Source organism: Asterias rubens, chromosome 7, assembly GCF_902459465.1.
Source record: "Asterias rubens chromosome 7, eAstRub1.3, whole genome shotgun sequence".
In the NCBI taxonomy this organism is placed as follows: Eukaryota; Metazoa; Echinodermata; class Asteroidea; order Forcipulatida; family Asteriidae; genus Asterias; species Asterias rubens.
The window spans coordinates 11,919,615-11,942,060 of record NC_047068.1 but is presented as its reverse complement, the minus strand read 5'-3'; the positions used below and the strand labels follow the sequence as shown (position 1 = coordinate 11,942,060).

The following is a 22,446-nucleotide window of genomic DNA, read 5'->3' as shown; positions in this document are numbered from 1 at the left end:
ACCACCACCCCACGTATTCTAATTCTGAGGTCTCGAAATCAAATTCGCGGAAAAAGTTCTTCTTTCTCCAAAACTATGTTACTTCAGAGGGAACCGTTTCTCACAGTGTTGTATACTATCAACAGCTCCCCATTACTCGTTACAACATTAATGTTTTATGCTAACAGTTATTTTGGGTAATGCGCATTGTGATGTTGGTGAGAATTACGTAGAGCAAGGAGTGAGAAAGATTTTGCAATGTTCAGGCAATTATTTATTGTTTCCATATACCAATGCTACTCTCACACTTGGGAAATTATGCTAGCGAATGGGGCTTACGAATGGAATTATTTGACAATCGCTCAAACTTCGCAACATTCGCTGTGTTTCGTAAGCTTTGGTGACAATTTCGGAACGTTCACTAGTCATTCTCCACCTCTTTTCGAAGATCACTCAATCAAAATTGGGCGAATATTCTTGCGATATATGATTAAATTCTCGCGAATAAAAATGTTGACATTCGCGGTGAATTCGCCAAACAATTGCGATTGGATGGTGAATATCACAGAAAAATGCAAATACTAGGATGTTATATGAATATTCATTTTCATCTTGGTCACCCCTCGGTCGTCCCTCGACCTCTCCTTAACAATATATGACGAATGCTTACCAGCGCTTGACCATGCTAGCCAATGCCTTACAAATAGGCAACGACTGAGCTTACCAACAATTTAAAACAAATAAAGCGATTGCTAGCGAATGTTACGAATGCTTGCGAATGCTTACGAAAGGGCTTACAAACGTTAATAATGCACTTAGGAATGTTACAAATGTCTTACCATCGTTGCCAATGTCTTGCCATTTTCTGACTAATTTCCGCGATTGCTATTAATACCGGGGCGAATCTCGCTCTGGCCACTTGTTCGTTTGACAAACAGCAACACCACATCTGTATAAGAAAGGGGACCCGCGAAGGTTACAAACGCCTTACGAGTGCCTTTACGAACATTGCCACAGCTTACGCATGCTTTACAGACGTTAACAATGGCTTACCAATGCTAACGAATGTCGAGGCGAATGATCGTCTTCGCAACATTCGCTGAAATTAACAAACCTGTTTGTAAATTGACCGATCTTCGTAAGGAGATGGGGCGTGACGGGTAACCGCTCCGAATTTGATACGAACGCTTACGAAGACACGGCGAATGTTGCGAAGTATGAGCGATTGTCAAATATTTTCATTCGTAAGCAAATTCACTCTTATATTATTCGCAACAGTGTGAAACAGCATTGGCGAGCGCAGTTTGGTGCTTAGGAAGAGCTTTTTAATTTCAGCGAATGTTGCGAAGACAGTCATTCGACGTAGATTTTCGTAAGCATTAGTAGCCATTGGTAACGTTGGTAAGCGTGCGTTAGCGTTGGCAACTTTCGTAAGCTATTGTAAGGCATTGACAATCATTGGCTAGCATTGTTAAGCATTCGTAAAAATTCGTAACATATTGGTTCGGACAGGTCGAGGGGTGACCGAGGGCGAACGTGAAAATATTCACTATCAATTCGCAAATTTTGGGTGAATTCACCGCGAATTTCAAATATCCATATTCGCAAGAATATTCGCCCAAGCGTGAGAGTTGCATTAAGAAACGTATGCATCCGTTCTTTTTGCAACTTCATCAGATGTAGTGATGAAAAACAACTTCTTGCTGGCTCTGTGTGGAAGTCTAAATTGTAAATTGGCTCAAAAACTGTTTAATTAGTACACGGTGTTTTCACACATCTTGGTTAATTTTAGAAATACGGCTGGCTTAGTCATGAAATGTGAAGGAGATTTTCATGTTTGAGATTTTCCAATATCGGCCTAAAGCTTAAACGCACACAAAGTGGTTATTAACTGCCTCTGTGTTCCGTTATACTGCTCATACACACGCTTCCATCATGCCCCGATCGATAAAGCATTGTATTTGTGCAGTGGGGCTGGCTTATGCTTATAGTTTGTAGCACCGCTAGTGTGGTCTTCACAAACACACAGTCTGACCAAAAAAAACAAGTAAATACTGGCAGGAAATGAGTCTTCCTGTCTTATCTAACTCATGAAAAGGTGCAAGAAGTTGTGGTTCTGACAAATAGATGAATAAATCATGAACCGCTGATGAGGAATTCTGCTGACATGCAAGACAACTCAGAAGACGGTTATAATAAATGGAGGTGATCTGCAAAAAAAAGTGGTGAGTCATGATGCTGGACAACTCGTCTCTTCAATTTGTTTTATTACTAGTAGACTCCATGCTCAGACCGTTGATGCATGGAGGAATAAGTTATGTAAGCCCCTATAGGGAGCGTGAGAGTAAATTTCTTGCACCCATATTTTGAGAACTACACATTGAGTAGGACTATATAGCTTGCGTATTAGAAGTACTGTAGCTATTGAATAATAAAACCAGTGTAGTTATTGCTAATATTTGACCAGTGGATAAATTGCATTACGTAATCACATTTCATCTAATGTCAGCGTGTGGGATGGTATACAAGCTTTGTGTTGGGTCGTCAGCAAGGACGAGATGTTGGTCAATACGGTACTGTTGATCGATGGGTTGTCAAGCATGGCTTGTCAGCATTCTTGAACCATGTAGGCCTACGTTTCTTACCACTAAAAATGTACGAAGTGACCCGACACATTCTACAGATGTCAAATGTTTCTTCAATGGTTCTTTAGATTTCATATTAAATTTATTTAACAACATTTTACCCTAATTTTGTATCAAGTAGCCTAAATAATCGGTTTGTTTTTATGTATACATAGTCTATTTGTAGTACAGTGACTTTCCTAGCAGACTCAACCATATCCGTATGATTATTTATGCTAACAAAAAATTGCCCCTATATCAAAGCATTTCTGAAAGGCCAATTAACAACACAACATCATAATGAGATCATAGTTCGTTAATTTAAGTCTCATTGTTTTTGTATTTTAAAAATCGCAGAAAATCACTTCGTTCCTTTATCGGACGATTCAAGTGTACAACTTGACACATCAACAGAATGGAATCCAATAGCGATTCCCGTGAGGGGTCATCCAATGACCACGAAGAACAAATGTACCAAATCCCCCTGGTGGACATACCTCCGGAACGGCTGGAACCCTCTCAGCAAAGTGACACGGAACCCTTCGGTAGACACCGCAGTAAAGACCCTGTCCGTCAACTCCTACCGCGTAAAACCAGCACAGTTGGTCCGGCTGAAAGAGAGTCATGGCAACCAAGAGTTTCGACGAAGAAGACTGGAAGCAAACGGAGGCAAATGTCTAATACTTTGCTCTTCCAACAAACAGACAGGCAGAATATGCTCAAGGAACCTGTGGTTTCAGAGACTGGAGACAAATTTTCTTCTCCAAAGGATTCAGCGTATGAACCGGTCAGTTGTAAAATGATTGTTTCTAGTTCTTGGGTTATCCTCTTGCTGAGAAAAATCATCTTTCTATACTTTAATTTAAATAATATCAAATATCATCATATACCTTTACCGAACTTGGGTTATATTAAGACGACGCATTTTCATTTACGAACCTTTTTCTTCTCGAACATCTTCATTTAATTATCAAGGTTTTTTGTTCAAATTTTTGTTTATAGATGAAGGTTAAATGAATAATGCTTTACGGTTTGGGTCAGTGAAGTTTTTTTCTCAATTGTTGGTTTAGCAAAATCTTTTGGATCAATGAAGTTTTTTTCTCAATTGTTGGTTCACAAAAATCTTCATTGATCATTATAATATGAAGATGTTTTACTGCATTTGGGTCAATAATTTTTTCTTCTCAATTTTGGTTCATAAACATCTGCATTGTCCATCACACGAACATTTTCTACTGCATTTGAGTCAATGAAGTTTTTTTTCCAAATTTGATGGTTTTTACAAATCTTCATTGATCATTGAATGAAGATGTTTTACTCACGTCAATTGAATTGTTTTTTTTTTTCTCAATTGTTGGTTTATACAAATCTTCATGTATCATTAAATGGAGATGTTTTACCACACTTGGGACATAAGATGACGTATTTCCATTTACAAATCTTTACTTTTTCAAACATCTTCATTTAATGATCAAATTGAAGTATTAAATTGATGATGTTTTTGTTAGTATTGGTTTATGGAAATCTAAGATGGCGGACATCTTTATTTATTGATCAAAACAATATCGGTCATTTGATGTTTTATTTGTCAATTGTTGGTTTGTAGAAATCTGAGAGAGCGGCCATCGTCAATCAACTAAACAAGAAAGGGTTTTCTGCTCTCCATTTAGCTGCTCAGAGTAATAATCTCGAAGAAATGACGGAGCTTCTCGATAGTTATGCAGGTATAGTATGGAATCTTGAAGTTAAAGGCACTGGACATGTTTGGTTGTGACAAAGATGAGTATTAATAATAATTTATAATAAACAGCATTTATAAGGCGCAATATGAATCAAACATTCCTCAATGCGCCTAACAATAAAAACTAAAAGGCAAAAATCAAGACCAACTAAAATAATGTCGGCTAAATACTTTTAAACCGAAAAATAACCGACATAAAAAAGATACAACAATGCAGACAAAAGTAGATACAAATTTAAAACATTAGAAACGGTAGACCTAAAAGTATTATATAGGGCCTACACCCATAAAATGGAAAATTTTAAAAATACGAGAAATTAATCCATCAATTTACAACGAACTATGAACAATATGCAAATGTAAAAATTTGTTTAGTGACTACACAGATTCAACAATGCACACAAAACTAGATACAAATTTAAAACTATACAAACAACAGACCCAGATATATTCTCACTTGGTGTATCCCAACGGATGCATACATTAACAAACCTGTACAATTTTTGGGCTCAATTGGTCATCGAATCTGCGAAAAACACCCATGTTGCATTGCTTAGAGTGCTTACAGGTGCCTAATGCTTCAGCTTGTGTCTTTAATTATGAGTGAAAATTTACCTCTTTCTCAAAAATTACGTTACTTAAAAAGGAGTTGTTTCTCACTATGTTTTATACCATCAACAGCTCCCCATTACTCGTTACCAAGTAAGTTTTTATGCCAATAATTATTGTGAGTAATTACCAATTGAGTCCAGTGCCTTTAAAAGGAAAACAAACTTTTGCTTTCTGGAACCGATACGATTGTTTTAATCATGAAAGTAGATGTAAACAATAGAACTAACATGTGAACATTTCAAAAAAATGGTGGCGTTTTTGAGATTTCGCCGAAAATCTGAAGCGGTTATGTCCACGCAAAAAGAATAATATGTCAATGGGAAACACATCTGAGAAACGTTACTGTATAAATAACGCTTCTAAGATTCAAATTTTTGGGGGATGAAAAGCGTTTTGTTTTCCGTAACCACATTCCTTCAAAAATAAAATGCGTCTCCAAATGCTTCTATCGAAATCTATTGTACTGCTCTAACAAGAATTTTGCATTGCAATTAATTTTAAGAGTGATGTCTTGTCACCCTTAAATCCCCTAAAGACTTTTCTAAAATACCAAACACAATGAAAACACTAAAAGTACACCATGCCAATGTATTTATGTTTTCTGTGTGATGTTTATCAATATTTCTTTTTACATTTTAATGCCACATAGTTTAGCTTTGTGTCGCCAGTTGTTTTCTTAACATAAATGAATGAATGAATGCCCCATAACGAACACCAACAGATGAAAGCAGGTCAAGGAACCAAAGTCTGGCACCTTGAATGCTGCATTTGAGGAATGAATAACCGTTCAAAATCATAGAAGCAATCGAAGCCAGAACACCAGAACTGAGATACCAAACACACAATGAAAACACAGCAGGTACATTATGCCTCATCGAACACCAACAGAGGAAAGTGGGTCAATAAACCAAAGCCTAGCACACTCTGCCTAGCATACACTGAGACACAGTATGACCGCTCAAAACCACCGAAGCAAAACCTAACACCCCCAAGAACTAGATCTCGTCATTGAAAAGGCTCTCAACATTTCTTTCACTTTGTAACCTTGGACGTACCTCGTCATATACCACACAGGTATCAAGTTCAATTGTCATTGTTGCTTAATGTCTATTGTTATCAATTGCTGTCAAGTTCAATTGCCATTGTTGCTTAGTGTCTATTGTTATCAATTGCTGTCAATCGCAATATTTTGCGAGCTTTAAATTGGATTTTAATTTAGCCCGTCTTCACAATATTATGAGCACCCTCTCCTCGATCACAGCGGTGGTCCAAGATAGCTGCGGTTGAATAGCAACAATTTCAAAAGATTTACCAAATTCAGTTTACGTTGATCATTGGAAGCATGACTTAAAATAAAGGGGCATTTCACTTTAGCTTGATTCTTTGTCATTGAGCGAGTCAGTAACAAATGAAAATGCTGAAAGTAATTTTATTTAAAGACATCTTTTCAAATACGTATTTCCATAAATATATTTAATTTAGGCCTATTTATGAAATGTGCATATATAGGATTTACATTAGGCTTGTTGATGGTGTGCTCAGATTTTCCATAGGTACACTTTTAGAAACAAGTTTTTTTAAATTTCATATGTTTTATCTCAACCAGTCAAATGACCGGTTCAATTAAATATAACAAATGAATTGCGACGTCAATACTGTCATCCAGCCTCTATCATTTTCTCACCGTTAGAAATAAGCGGATTTCAGTGTTCCAAGTTGAGTAACGTTTGTAGCTTATGGTTCTGTTTTTATGTTGACATGGTTTTTGTATAAAAAACGATGACTAGAGCAAGCTAGTCGAAACGTTGAGACCAATCTCAGAACTGACTCCGCGGCAGTACAGTTAATTACGATCCTATAAGCTAAAGTAGTACATGTAGTCCAGTCTAATTTCTATACCATCCGCCCTGGTAATAGTTAAAAAGCAGGACAGTTCTTTTCAGAACTGAGAAGTCTCCCGAACCTCCGATTATCTACTCCACGGCAGTAGAGCAAGACAGTTCCCTAAGAACAACTCTACCTGGCAAGTAGATACACACATGGTGTTACCGCAAACCAAATACACATTGATACCTCACCATGCAATGCCTCAAACCTCACCATGCAATGCCTCAAACCTCATCATGCAATGCCTCAAATCCTATATAACGTGGGACATGTTACTCAAAGACTTATGTTGGCCTCAATGTGCAAAGCACAGTTTATTTATCCATTCCCTTGCGGCTCTTTCTTTCCGCTATATAACCACATTTTAAATAGGTTTTATCCTGAAGACTATCGGAGCATACTGATCGAAACCGTTATCCAACCACCGAGTCTCTTCAGAACCAACACAACTCAAAATAGATTTTCCCTTGGTGTTGCAAAACCTCACATTCAAAAACAAAAGTACACTTTAAAAACCGAAACTATTCAAAAGAGGTTTTCACTTGGTGCTGCAAAACCTCACACTCAAAAATCAAAACTACACTCAAAACCTATTAAAAAAAGATGTTCACATGGTGTTACCATCAACGAACCTCAACTTTTTCAATTTCTCCACACTGTCCACTGTTTGCAGATGTAGATATAACCTCTACGGAAGTGGGTTTAACTCCTCTTCACTTTGCTGCGCGGTATGGATGTACACAAGCCGTACGGGCTTTGATTAACCACGGAGCAAACTGTGACGCGTCTACGACTAACGGGCAGAGACCAATTCACCTGGCCGCAAGGAGGGGACTTGCTGACGTCATTCAGGTTTAAATGATATAATTATTGTAAAACGTATAATATATACTTATTGTGGAATTAATGAAATTGAGCAAAGTCAAATGTTGCCTAATTTGAAGTAAAGGACACTTGACCCCCCCCCCCCCTTTACCAGGTACATCCATTAAAACAAGTTGTAACATTCTTTTATTTCCTCAATTTGCAAAGACTAAAACCATCCTTTCCAACGGGAAATAACACAAGACGAAAACATGAGCATAAAATAACAAGCCTGTGAAAATTTAGGCTCACTCGGTCATCGAAGTTGCGAGAAAATGATGATAGAAAAAACAACTTTGTTAGACAAGTTTGTGTGCTTTCAGATAGGAATAAAAGACTTCTGGTTAGAAGTCTTTTATTATTTTAGTGAGAAATTACCTCTTTCTCAAAATCTATGCTACTTCAGAGGGAGCCGTTTCTCACAATGTTTTATACTATCAACAGCTCTCCAATGCTCGTTACAAAGTCAGATTTTATGTTAAGATTTGTTTTGAGTAATTCCCAAACGTGTACCTTCCCTTTAAACGCTCTTTTCCTATCGTTTAGAGGAATTCGCATGAGAAGTGACATGGCTTAATTCCGAGATTTGTTTGTCTATTATCCAGGTTTTAATGGAAGCTGACAAAGGTCAAGTTAATGTTAGAAATAACGATCTGATAACACCGTTACACATGGTCGCACTCAACGGCAACGTGGAGGCATTGCGGCTGCTGGTGAGTTGTTAAATAGTTATGGTTTTAAAGAAAAGCACACTTGTTTTTAAAGATGGTTTGTGTAAAAGTATAATTAATTCAACAAGTTATTGTTATTTCGTTTTAAAAATTTCAAATTTGACGGAATGAGGAATGACTATCCCATTGTTTACCACATACATCAAACACTTAAAGTCACCTGGAAATAGAATTTTTATTTTTTCAAAGATAAGAGTATATGTTTAGTAACAATAAAACCATTTTTTAGTAATTGTTTGTAACGATTTATATTTAAAAAAAAATATATACAAAGTTGATTTGGGAGGTTGACTCCGCCTACTCGTTTGGGACGTACATTCAAGTCCACGTCGTGAGTTTGTACGTTTCGAAAACAGTTTTTTTCTTGCATTTTTCCGGCAATGCCGACCAAGTGTATTGCTGCTGGATGCATTTTCTCTTCAAATGTCGCGCCTCGATTGAAGTCATGAACAGCGCCCCCTTGGGTCGGGGCCTACTCTTAAATTTGTAAATAAGATAAGAACTAGTTTTTTTTTTAGAACCTTAGTTAACTGTTTATTCACATTCCACTCATCAATACACATATAAGTGACAAAAAAAGCTTTATTTTGACAAAAAACCACTTCCAGGTGACTTTAAGATAATCAGAAACTTTCCACAATGCATTGCACTGCTACAATCTATACATTTACTTCATCAGAATATGTTTGAAATCTTAGTGTTTTGTTTTTATCCATAGATAACTTACGGCGCCAAAATCGACGTTAAAGACATCAATAACATCTCTCCAATCATGCTCTCAGTATCCTCTGGACATCTCGACATGACAGAGACAATCCTAAAAACAGGTACAAACACTGGATCACTGTGCCTTTCACCTTTAAGGAACACGTTGCCTTGGATCGGTCGAGTTGGTCTTTGAAAAGCGTTTATAACCGTTTTTTATAACATGCTTATGGGTAGGAAGGTTTTGTAAAAGTAGAATATAATGATCCACACAAACACATCTGGGTTGGCCATTTATGGGAGTCAAATTTTTGACCCCCATAAAAATGGCCGACCGTGTTAGTTCGCAAAGTAAAAGGAAAACCACGCATTTTTATGGCAAATTTGTGTGAATCATTGTGTTCTACTTTTAAAACATCTTTCTAACCATATGCATTTTATAACAAAAAGTTACAAAATGCTTTTTATAGACCAACTCGTCCGATCCAAGGCAACGTGTTCCTTTAATAGACCCCAGTTCGAATCCCACCTTGGATCAGAACCCCAGTGGGTTGCTTTTCGTTTCTTAAAGGGTCTGGGTACTTTTTACAAACAGTTTGAAGATAGTGATAGTAGAAAGCTTCCATTAAAATATTACATGCTGAGGTGCTGTAGTTTTTGAGAAATGAGTAAAACAATGTTACGAAAATGTCTTTATTCTCAGTTTTAGCATGTAAAAAAGGTATTAACCAGTGATGGTATTTTACCATTACAGCATACCATACCTGGTTACTACGTTTTTACATGCAAAATAATGTTCGTCTCACTGACAGACTGAGACGAACATTAATTTCGTGACATTGTTTAGACTTCCTAAAAACTACAGCACCTCAGCAAGTAATATTTTAAGGGAAGCTTTCTATCATTATCTTCAAACTGAGTAAGTTTAATGTAACTATTTGGACATTATGTTTTGTGCTGAAAAAAGTACCCAAATCTTTTAAGATGAACACTTTCTTCACGTACAGTCGTCCTTCCGATAGACGTTCTTGTCGGGGATTATCCAGCACAGCTGTGTGCTTTCAGATGCTTGATTTCTAGACCTTAAAATCTAATTCTGAAGTCTCAAAATCAAACACAAATATTTTAGTGAGAAATTACTTCTTTTTCAAAAACTACGTTACTTCAGAGGGAGCCGTTTCTCACAATGTTTTATACTATCAGCAGCTCTCCATTATTCGTTATGCCAAGTAAGGCTTCATGCTAATAATTATTTTGAGTAATTACCAAAAGTATCCAGTGCCTTAAAGACACGTCAGAGGATATAATAGTAACATTTTGTCTTTCTCTTTGTTCCAGCATCGTCTCAAGATTTGAGTACAAATGATATACTGGAAGATACCGACAACGAAGGGAACTCACTGCTGCATGCCGCCGCAAAAAACGGGCACGCCAAGGTAGGCCTGGGTTCACCTATCTCTTCCCATCACCCAGCCTCGCTTGTGATTTTAAAACAAACTTTGAAGTTATTAAACAACCCGGACTAATTTGGGCAAGTGTATCATATTTTGGCAGTAATATCGGTCTATGAATCAATTTTTTTTTAACGAACCCTACTTAAAAAAAAAAAAAAACTCACTCCTGTTGTAGTCTTCTTTTCAACTCGTTGTGTTTTTAAAGCGTATGTTCTGGTTGTGTTCTGGACACGTCTCTTATTAAGGATGCATGGAATTCACAGACATTAATGTCACCCAGATATTTGGAATTTATTTTTAAATAAATAAACCAAAATTAAATGTCTATTTCGGTCGACCATGTTTCGTAATAGATATCATTATGTTGTTTTGCCCTTACACCAATTTCTATTAATGACTGAGTTTATCGGTGTAACTACACAATATGTGTCAGGGGTTCCTAGCTCGGTGGTCTACATCTGTTCTCGTGGCAAATGTCATGGGTTCGAATCTCACCTGTTTTACCTGTAGTTTGTTCACATTACACGGGAAAGTAATGAGTATGTTCACAGCGCTTTATAAACATCGATGTAAGGGCAACAACCAAATAATATTTGTACCCGATGTAAAAATTTACATCTATTACATATCTCTGTTAAAGGTAATGTACACTATTGGTAATTGTCAAAGACCAGTTTTCTCACTTGGTGTGTCCCATCATAAGCATAAAATAACAAGCCTGTGAAAATTTGGGCTCAATCGGTCATCAAAGTTGCGAGAAAATGATGAAACAAAGAAACACTCTTGTTGGACGGATTTGTGTACTTTCAGATAGGAATAAAATACTTCTGGCAAGAAGTCTTTTATTATTTTAGTGAGAAATGACCTCTTTCTAAAAAACTACGTTACTTCAGAGGGAGTTGTTTCCCACTATGTTTTATACTATCAACAGCTCTACAATGCTCGTTATTAAGTCAGTTTTAAAATTAATATTTGTTTTGAGTAATTACCAAACGTATACCTTCCCTTTAAAAACAGAGATAACCAAAAGCATGTCTCTAAGTCACATGATAGATTAATTTACCGTACACAATGTAGAGTAACAAAGTTGAAAGGTGAGAAATACTTTACAGTGCCATTTACGGTAATTACTCAAAATAATTATTTGCATGAAACCTTACTTGGTAACGAGTGATGGGGAGCTGTTGATAGTATACAACAGTGTGAGAAACGGCTCCCTCTGAAGTAACATAGTTTTTTTTTAGAAAGAAGTAATTTTCCATGAATTTGATTTCGATACCTCAGAGTTTGAGGTCTCGAAATCAAGCATCTGAAAGCACACAACATAATGCAACAAGGGCGTTTTTTCTTCCATTATTCTCTCGCAACTTCGACGACCAATTGAGCTAAAATATTGATAGTTTTTTGTTATTTTATGCATATGTTTTAAGTGGTGAGACTGGGCATTGACAATTACCATTAGGGTCCAGTGTCTTTTACATTATAGATTAAAATTTTATTTTTACAAAGCGTGTAGCATTTGAAACTTTGCATGGTGTGAGTATTCAGGAGAGGTTTGCCGTAGTGTGTAAAGCTCTTTGTTTCTGAGAAGAACCGGTGCTTGACAACTCGTCCTCCTGAAGACAGTCTGAGCATACTGATTGAAACGTTGAGTTATCAACCACCGGTTCGTCTTAGAACCAACACTACTCAAAAGAGTTTTACACATGGTGCTATATAAACCACCAGTTCTTCATGGTGCAACCGCGAACCTCACATGACCGCATTTTTGTTTTGCTTTTTAAAAAAATCTCTTCACAGCTAGTGGAGTTTCTCCTGAGAAATGGTGCAAGCGTAGACGTGCAGAAAAACTCCGGACAGACCCCACTTCATCTCGCCGCAGTCATGGGTTTCGTTGATATGGCGGCAATGATGATTGAATACGAAGCAACAATTGAATATCAAGATGATGAACTCATGACACCGCTACACAAGTATTTATCTTTAAATTTTTATTTTTTTATTTATAAGAATTAATGTGAATAAAAAACTAACTTTATTAGAAGTGTAGTTGTTTTCGACAATATACAACATTTTGAGAATCACATCACTTCGGTTATAAGGTAAAAGGCACTGAATACTATTTGTAATTACTCAAAATAATTATTAGCATCAAACCTTACTTGGTAACGAGTAATGAGGAGAGTTTGATTGTATAAAACATTATGTGAAACGGATCCCTCTGAAGTGGAGTACTTTTCGAGAAAGAAGTAATTTTCCACGAATTTGATTTCGAGACTAAAGCATCTAGAATGTTGAGGTCTCGAAATCAATCATCTGAAAGCACACAACTTAATTGACACGTGTTTTTTCTCTCATTATTATCTCGCAACTTCGATGACCAATTGAGCTCAAATTTTCACAGGTTTGTTATTTTGTGCATAATGTTGAGATACACAAAGTGAGAAGACTTGTCTTTGACAATTACCAATAGTGTCCAGTGTCTTTGAATAAAACATTCATCAGTTTTATCCCCCTCAATTATTGAATCTGAGAAGCGTTACTGACAGAAACATTTCTCAGATTGTGTATTCCGATTTCGGATTATTCTTCCTGTGAAGACATAACAGCTCCAGCTTTTCGGTGATATCTTAAAACGCTTCATTTTAGTTGTTTCGTTTCTAAATGTATATACAACATAGAGCGTTTCCGAAAATCACGGGTATACACTGAAAACGAGACACCGGCTTGACCAGCGCTGAGGAACTACGCTTCTGCATGCTGGACCGTAACATCTGGAGAAAAAATCACTGAGCTGGCTAAAGCTTCTAGATGGCGCTCGACTTGATTGATTGATTGGTTGATTCATTGATTGTGTTTAATACAGGATTCCTGTCACACCTGATGCTGATCATGGACATCGTGAACTCATTTAAAAGCTTTAAAAGAAAACATATACAATAAATTAATAATTTACTCATTCATTATGCATAAGTTTCTTATAAAAATATGCTCCGATGCGCATTACAATTATAGTAAAACTATAAGGTGCTAACAGCTATTTAAGAATATTTTTAAAAGAAATACACTGTCAAAATACACGAATAATAATACAAAACTATCAACAGAAATTATATCAGCTAGCCAAAGGCAAAACTAATAAAAAGCCTGTCCAAATAAATGGGTCTTGAGCAACGTTTTTTTTGCGATCATGGTGGCATGTAGGCTATGGGAGAGAATTCCAAAGTTTAGTGGCAACACACTTAAAAACACGAATTCCAAGAGTACTTTTAGTTTGACATTGTGGGTAACAGAGAATACCACTTGGTTCAACCGAATTGTTTTTAAAGATATATAATCTCAAAAGTTATTGTTATGTGAAAGCTTTCAATAAAGGGTATAAATGATTTTTAAAAAAACGCTAATAATAAGGGGTAGTAAATTAAAATCTAGAAACGACTTGTTATTGGGACCCCGGCATTTGCTTACGTCCATCATCCATGTACAAATAACTGAAATTCTATTCCTTGAATTGGGAATATGCGACAGCTTTTGCATGTTTTGCATTTTGAAACACTCATATTTCAAAATTCGTTTAAATTTCTCTTTGGAATAATTGGGCCATTCGTCTTTACATAATAAAGCAAGATAAAGCAACAAAACCAAATCAAGTCACACACAAAATCAAAACAAACAAACAAACAATGATAATACATGTATCTTCTTTTTCTGATATAACGTCTTAAGGCCCGATCACACAGGCCCCGAGAACGACAACGATAACGATAAAAATGCACGCCCTCGATTGGTTGATTGAGCGTGGGCGTATTCTGCGTGGAGCAATTCAACCAATCGCGACCGTGCATTTGTATCGTTCTCGTTTTCGTTCTCGTTATCGGGGCCTGTGTGACCGGGCCTTTAGTTTGTTGACGACATTTCTTACTTTCTGGTTTGAAAATCAGTAAACTCTCTAACTTGGAATTTGTTTTATTTCAGGGCGTCAATGTTTAACCGTCTGCCGATGGTGAAACTATTGCTTGAAAACGTGAGTAATTAATTGTAAAATTTACATAAATTAATGATCAGAAGCGCGTTATCAGAATATTATAGAAAGCAAACAAACATGAGAAAAAATGTAGAACTGAAAAAAAAACTAAAAACAAAAACTAAAACAAAAAAGTGCCAAAACCAAAACGTAAGTAAAGACATAGTCAGCAAAACACATTAAAAACACAGAGTGCAAATAGGTGATCAACCGACCTATCTTAAAGCTACTGGACATAACTGGTAATTACTCAAAATAATTTTTAGCATATTAGTTGGTAACGAGTAATGGAGAGCTGTTGATAGTATAAAACAGTGTGAGAAACTGCTCCCTCTGAAGTAACGTAGTTTTTGAGAAAGAGGTAATTTCTCACTAGTATAATAAAAGACTCCTATTATTCTGTATCGGAGATGAAAGCACACACATTTTGTGCCTCAATGGTGTTTTTCCTTTTATTATTCTCTTGAAAATTTGATGACCAATTGGGAAAATTTTTACACAGATATGTGAATTTATGCATTATTTTGGGATACACCAAGTGAGATCACTTGTTTTTGACAATTACCGAAGGTGTCCATGTCTTAACTGTGAAAAAAATCGTATTCGTCTTGTGTTATTTCCCGGTGCAGGGAGCCAAAATCAACGCCGTTGGAAAGGATGGTTTTACCCCTCTACTCTTGGCCTGTTGGAAGGGTCACGCTGACGTAGTCCGGGAACTTGTAGCTCAGAAAGCTGACATCACTATCAAAGATCATCAACTTAAGACGTGTCTTCATTGGTGCGTTGAGATGGGGCATTGTGAACTGGTAGACATCATTATTGAGTCGGAGACTGGATCTGAATTGATGGAGCATCAGGATAAGTTAGACCACAGCCCAATGCATTACTCCGCTGAGATTGGGAACAAACAGGTAACTAGGACCATTCATTCATTCATTCATTCATTTATTCATTCATTTATTGGTCACATTGGTTTAAAACATGAAATTCTCAGTCCCGCAGTGTGAAAACAAGGAAGTCAACATGATTTACAAATAGATGTTAAATTGGCATCCGGGATAATGAATATTAATTTTGGTTTTTACCCATACACCGATGTGTGTTAGCACTGTATACTCAGTACTTTCCCCGAGTCCTGTGAAAACATATCACAGGCATATTACTCGGGTGGGATTCAAACCCACGACCCTTGTAATACAAACCAGTGTCTTACCAACTAGACTACCGAGATTGCCCGGTTGAGGCAGTTCGAATCCTATGTTTTGGCAGCAGGTACCGCAACGATATTTACAAAATACAAGAACGACTTGGATCACTTTTATTTTAATGTATTTATTCATTCAGGCTTTAAAGGGTCTGGGTGCTTTTTGCAGATTTACATTTACATTTGGAGATAATAATAATAGAAATCTTCCCTGAAAATATTACTTGCTGATGTGTTGTACTTTTTGAAATTCTTTTTCAGATTTTCACAGGTTTGTTATTTTATGCATTATGTTGATATACACCATCAAGTGAGAAGACTGGTCCCTGACAATTATCAAGGGTGTCCAGTGTCTTTAAAATGGAAGGGCTTTTAAATAAAATTAGCTCAAATTAAAACTGGACGGTTAAGTTAATCAAATAAACTTCTCTGTATTATGCTCTCTATCAACTTCTAGGTCAGAATTGATCCGGGTCCGGAGAACCTGACCAATGTCTGGGTCAATATGATAATCCTGGTCAAAAATTATCCGTAAATTGGTCAAACAGATGCAGAGTCCTAGTCAAAATCTCATTGATGTATTAGTTTCAGGGTCAACCAGACCTGTGGATGGGTCAGGCCCCCTCTCGGGACCCGGAATGTAGATCAATTTGACCCATGGAAATTTGTTTTCTATCCTGCTTTTCAGCTGATGGAAATGCTGATCAGCAAAGGTGCAAAAGGAGGTACGAGAAATGTGGACGAGAAAACGCCTCTCCATATCGCAGCACAGTGAGTATTGCATCTTATTTCCGGAACTGGTTTAAAGGGACACGAGTTGGTCCATTAAAAGCGTTTGAAACCGTTTGTTATATAGAATGCAAATACCTCAAAATTGCACGGTTTTCCTATTACCTCGCGAACTATAACACTGTCTCCAGAAGACGATCAGAGCATACTGATCGAAACGTCGAGTTGAAACCAACGGTTCTTTTCAGAACAACCCCCAACTCATTTAGAAATAGTCATTGCATAGTGTTACCGCAAACCATTTTAAATCGTATGTCCACCATGCAAAGTTTCATATCCTACTTATAATACTGTCGGCCATTTTTTTGGAGACAAAAATTTGACTCAAAAAATTAGCGTGCCGGCTTAGTTCACGACGAAAAAGAAAACTGTGCAAGTGCTATGCATATTTCTGTCGATCATTATACTACTTTTAAAACACCTTTCTAACCATATAAATTTCATAACAAACCAATTAAAACAAGAATGGTTGCCTATAACAGGAACAGGTTATCAGCCAATGCAATCATAACTGGTTCCAAATTCAATTCTGAGGAGCTTCATCAGTTTTAAAGGGTTATACCTTTTGTAGATTTTGTTGTTGTTGTTGTTGCCATGACATGAATTCCTATTTTCTGTGAACGAAGATGTATGTTATACAAGTTTCATCATCTCGGATGAGCTTCATCAGTTTTTTTTTTGCCATGACATGAATCCCTATTTTCTGTGAACGAAGATTATGTTTATAAGTTTCATCATCTCGGATGAGCTTCATCAGTTTTAAAGGTTTTGATATCTTTTGTAGATCGAGTTTTTTGCCATGACATGAATCCCTACTCACTGTGAATGAAGATGTATGTGATATAAGCTTCAGCATCGATAGTCGTCAAGATTTTGAGAGAAAAAAAGTGAAAATCACAAAGCAATGTGTTTATAGGAGAGTCGCATACATTCCTTGTACAAGCTAAAAGCACTGAGACGGAAATTATTTTTGTGACATTGTTGTACTCATTTCTCATAAATTACTGCAACTCCGCAACTAAACAAATTATGGAAAATGTCTATCATCATTATTTTTAACCGTGTAAAATTGATGTAAATCTGTATTCGTTTGGGTTTTGTGTCGTATACACAAAGTACCAACAATTCTTTATGTCAAATCAACAGTTCTTTGGTGCTTTTATTTTAACCACGGATACCTTTGTTTATTTATTTCTGTATTACTAGGTTCGGTCACCTATCATGTGTGGAGACGTTTTTAAAGAACTTCCCTAATTTCTTAAACGATGATGACGTAGACGGTAATACTCCACTCCTATTGGCCAGTCGGGGAGGCCACCATTGCGTCATTTTGTTCCTGCTGGGCATGGGGGCTGATATTTATAAGAGGTGGGTATGTTTTTTAAATATTTTTTTTATAGATTATAACATGTTGTTCTTTCAACCAATTTACTCTAACAGTATTTCCAGAAGATAAGAACAAAATTGGTCTGTTCAAATTTCTTTAAAAAAAAGATTGATCAAGAGTAATTTTAATGACACGATTTATTCTTCCACTGATTTAGGAGAAGGTTTGGATCATAGCAGTGTAATACGAGCCCCAGTTTTATTGCATCATTAATAATAAAAACTGTACTGATTACAAGTAATCGAAGACTGGGCATGCTCTGAAAAAAAGGACCACAAAGACCTTAATTACCCCCCCCCCAAAAAAAAAAAAAAATAATAATAATAATAATAATAATAAACAAAATAACAAATTAACATAAACACTACGACCTAAAATACCCCCAAAGACATTAAAGATCTCAAATACCTCATATACCTCATAAACCCTCAAAGAACTTTAAGACTTCAGACGATCCAAACTACTCCAAATACCCTTAATTGCATCAAACGCATCAGAGAACTCCAAGACATCAAACAAAACCAGAGACATCAAGGACCTAAACGACTTTGGCCCTAAACAGACCTCAAAAGACATCAACAGAACCACTAGACATATCCTCAAGAACCCAAGACTCCAAGTACCTCAAAGATCCCCGAAAACCTAAACACAAGAAGGACCTAAAAATCGACAAAAACCTAATCCTCAAAGACATGAAATACATCAACGACGTCAAAGGTTCCAGACCTAAAACATTCAGATATCAGACCTTAAAGACCTAAAAAACCTCCAAGACCTCAAAAACCTCCAAGACATCTACATCGAAAATCTTAAAGACATCAGACCCCATACATGTTGTAACCCCAAAGAACTAAAATGCACCAAAGACATAAATCTTTAATAAGAATAGACTTCAGATGACGTTATGCCAAATACCTTGTTTTAACCAATATTGTTTTATACATTTCTTGTGTCTAGGAATGATGAGTGGAAGACCGTCTTATCCCTCGCTGCTCAGCTGAATCGGATGCACACTATTGCCGTCTTGATAGAACACAACGCTGACATCAATGCACAAGACAGAGATAAGGTGCTGTATGATGTTTCTTTTAAATGGCATGCATACCTTTTTTTTGTTTACCGTTCGATTGCTTTTGTAGTATTTGAATGAAGATATACACAATAAAGCTAACCTGTACAGTTTCATTTCAAAAGGTGTTGGCGTTTTTTAGATATCGTCGAAAATCCGCAGCAGTTACGTCCACTCAGGAAGAATAATCCGTGAAAGGCTAGTAGCGGTTCATGACGTCATTGATCATGCGGTGCTTTAAAAGTACGCACATATGAAGGTTTTTAGGAATGAATAATTCATATTATCGTTTGACTGAATTGTTGTTATCTTTCATATTTTATCTAACAGAATACTCCTCTACACCTTGCGTGTATAGAGGGCCATTACCCAGCAGCCAAACTGCTTCTAAGGGCCGGTGCTGAGCTTACCCATAAGAACAAAGAAGACAAATTCGTTCTGGACGTCGCCATCCAAAATAGAGATGATGAAATAGGCAAGGTCATCTTGTCAAGCACACAGTAAGTTTTTTTACTTTTTATTTAAAAAAAAAAATTATGCAATTCGATAGACACACAAGGCCTGAAGGCTACTTCAAGGTGTGAAAACAACATTTAATGTTTTATCGTGTAAGGTGATTTATAACAGTGACGTACAAACAAAATGGCTGCCTCTACTAGTGCATACGGCCAAACCTCATTACCCAAAGAGCTACCAAGGGTATCAATGTGCCAGGGTATAACTTTGAACAAACCATGGCTACTCCACCGTGATACAACAAGCTTTCTTGAGAGAGAAAACAATATATGAGAAAACAAAATATGAGAACCAACCCCGAGAAAGATCGGTTCTTGGCCACAGTTCAAAGGAACATGCTCAAGTGTTATCTTTAATCTATAAAGCAATACATGTTGGGAAACCTAATGCAGTTTAACAAAATTATGGATCTGCCAAGATGGCCGCCATGATTAACTTGAACAAACTGTTTTATGTTTTATAGTTCTGTACCGAATTGATTAAGCACGCCACGATGGTTGCCAGTGTTACTTACTCTTATGTCACCCATTAATCCTTTACCTGCACTCCAAAGGCTCAGGGGCCAGACCCATTTCTGGGTCCGTTGACCCGGAATCCGTGTTATGGTGACCCGGGAATCGGTGTCAATGTGACCAGAAATTTGGTTAAAAGCGGGGATTTTGACTCGGATTCCGGGACACATTGACACGGATTCCGAGTCAAACTGACCCAGAAATGGGTCCGGGCCCCTGGGACCCAAAACCGGGTCAATTCCGATCCGGGAGTTTTTAGAGTTTGCCAACCATGCGCATTAGGAGGACTTGCATATTGGCCGAGATTCGGTCCCCAATATGGGAAATTAACATGGGCTGGAAGAGGAGGATTCAAGCCATGGGGGAATCGAATCTCTGGGGGACAGAATCTCCTGCCACACTGCAATGTTTCTGACCTGACTTGTGTTTCTTTTTTTGTGTTTTTTAGGTGGGAGTCGGCAATGAGCAACCGTGATAAACAAGGGTTATCCCCGATGAAGAAACTGATTGAAGAGATGCCGAATGCAGCCATGATTGTAATGGATTACTGTGTGGAGCGATCACATAAGAATCCGACACATCCCGATCTAGTTGTGAGTTCTCTGCCTGTTTTATTTTGTATGTGTTTATAAATATTGTTGTTGATTTGGGGGTTAAAGAAAGAAGCGGTGTTTGAACCTTCGCCCTCCGAATTAACGTGCCGGCGCTCTACCAACAAGTTGAGATGAGCTATATGGCTATATCCAGCCCTGTAAATGTCGATCACCTCCCTATTAAGTGGCATGACATCAATTTAACCATGGTCCCTTGCTGTATTTTAGCATGGTTTTAAAATGTAGCAATGTTTGACAAGATTGTGCAAGAGAACTTGGACAGTAGATTTTGTTTGTCTTTTCACACGAGTTACATTTTGTAAAATGTTACAACCATGCTACAATTTGGCAAGTAAATATCGCACAATCGTTATTTCTGTTGTTTTAAACACTTTTTTTTTTTTTGATTTCAGATAACGTATGATCACCAATATATCGATCCGGGAATCGATGAACACCAGATTGGAAAACATGGACGGTTTAAGGGCAGTAAAGATCGATATTTTGGACTGAAGGTAAGTTTGTAATTTCATTTACTCTTTGAAAATCTTTAAATTATTTTAAGATAGGCTATGATATAATCCAGAATTGTATATTTTTAATATCAGGTTAAATTTTGTATTGTTCTCCATACTCAAACAAACATATTATGGCACCCCTGGTGGTGCACTGCAGCCGATTTCACGAAACGCTATCTCGAGTTAGGACGAGTTACTCGTCCTAACTTAAGATGGGTTCAATGAGTCCTACGTCTTCGGATACGGAACTGAACTCGGTTTAAGTCATAAGATTAATCCTAAGTTAGGAAGAGTTTGGTGAAATCGACAACTGGGCATGTAACATTGATGTGTTGTTAGGGAGGGTTTCAGGGGATACTTGAGAAAAAGAAATATATCTGTTGCAATTTTATCTGCATATATTGACTATAAAAATGGTGCCCTCGACTCCTGCTACGTACTAGATACGTCACTGGCTAGACGGCAACTATTGGGTTTTATTAAGAATATTTTCACACCAACTTAAGATCTTCAAGGGGAACTGCTGTAATTCTTCCAGTAATGAAAGAGAAGTTTGCTAGATAAAGAATGTGTTTCTATTCGAAAGAACCTTGCTTGTGCCTGTTCGATACAAACATTAGGCCCTACATAGTCGTCACATTTTCTGTTGATTTTTGTTTGTTTTGCAGACAATGGCCATGTTCAACCGCGAAGACCTCTTATCACATGAACTGTCACAACATATACTGTCTAGAAAATGGTAAGCGTCTTCAAAAAACCTTCTCAATACTTTCAAAGCTAGAAGCCATGGTATTGCTCCTACCCACTTATTAGATCTTATCCACCACTATAGTTCACTACACAGTCCTTCCTGGACACTGCAAACATCTACTCAGTCACTTTTGGAAGTTACTCAAAGATTCAGCTCAAAATATTATAGGGAAAGATCAATTTGTTGTTTGAATTTCTTAGGTTTGTTGATTAATTACCTAGTTTAGTGTTTTTTAGCTTTGCTTTTTAAAGGCAGTGGACACTATTGGTAATTACTCCAAATAATTATCATCATAAAATCTTTCTTGATTACGAGTAATGGGGAGAGGTTGATAGTATAAAACATTGTGAGAAACATGGCTCCCTGTGAAGTGACGTAGTTTTCGAGAAAGAAGTAATTTTCCACGAATTTGATTTCGAGACCTCAAGTTTAGAACTTGAGGTCTCAAAATCAAGCATCAGAAAGCACACACCTTCGTGTGACAAG

General features: G+C 37.0%; 1 protein-coding gene across 2 annotated transcripts in view; it reads left to right on the top strand.

Annotated features, from left to right (window-relative positions):
* The first annotated feature begins 118 nt into the window (after positions 1-118).
* Positions 119-22,446, top strand: part of LOC117293046 (transient receptor potential cation channel subfamily A member 1-like) — a 30,205-nt gene continuing 7,877 nt past the window's right edge. Inside the window, exons 1-17 of one of the 2 annotated variants that reach the window (XM_033775260.1) lie at positions 119-2,204; positions 2,961-3,390; positions 4,210-4,327; positions 7,517-7,695; positions 8,313-8,420; positions 9,157-9,265; positions 10,482-10,579; positions 12,398-12,570; positions 14,573-14,621; positions 15,251-15,532; positions 16,514-16,596; positions 17,821-17,982; positions 18,959-19,070; positions 19,401-19,570; positions 20,547-20,691; positions 21,105-21,206; positions 21,878-21,948. In XM_033775260.1, the coding sequence (XP_033631151.1) occupies positions 3,019-3,390; positions 4,210-4,327; positions 7,517-7,695; positions 8,313-8,420; positions 9,157-9,265; positions 10,482-10,579; positions 12,398-12,570; positions 14,573-14,621; positions 15,251-15,532; positions 16,514-16,596; positions 17,821-17,982; positions 18,959-19,070; positions 19,401-19,570; positions 20,547-20,691; positions 21,105-21,206; positions 21,878-21,948 (2,333 nt within the window). In that variant the 5' untranslated portion in view covers positions 119-2,204; positions 2,961-3,018. Of the gene's footprint in view, positions 3,391-4,209; positions 4,328-7,516; positions 7,696-8,312; positions 8,421-9,156; positions 9,266-10,481; positions 10,580-12,397; positions 12,571-14,572; positions 14,622-15,250; positions 15,533-16,513; positions 16,597-17,820; positions 17,983-18,958; positions 19,071-19,400; positions 19,571-20,546; positions 20,692-21,104; positions 21,207-21,877; positions 21,949-22,446 lie in introns of both variants that reach the window. The other variant, XM_033775259.1, reaches the window with a different exon arrangement.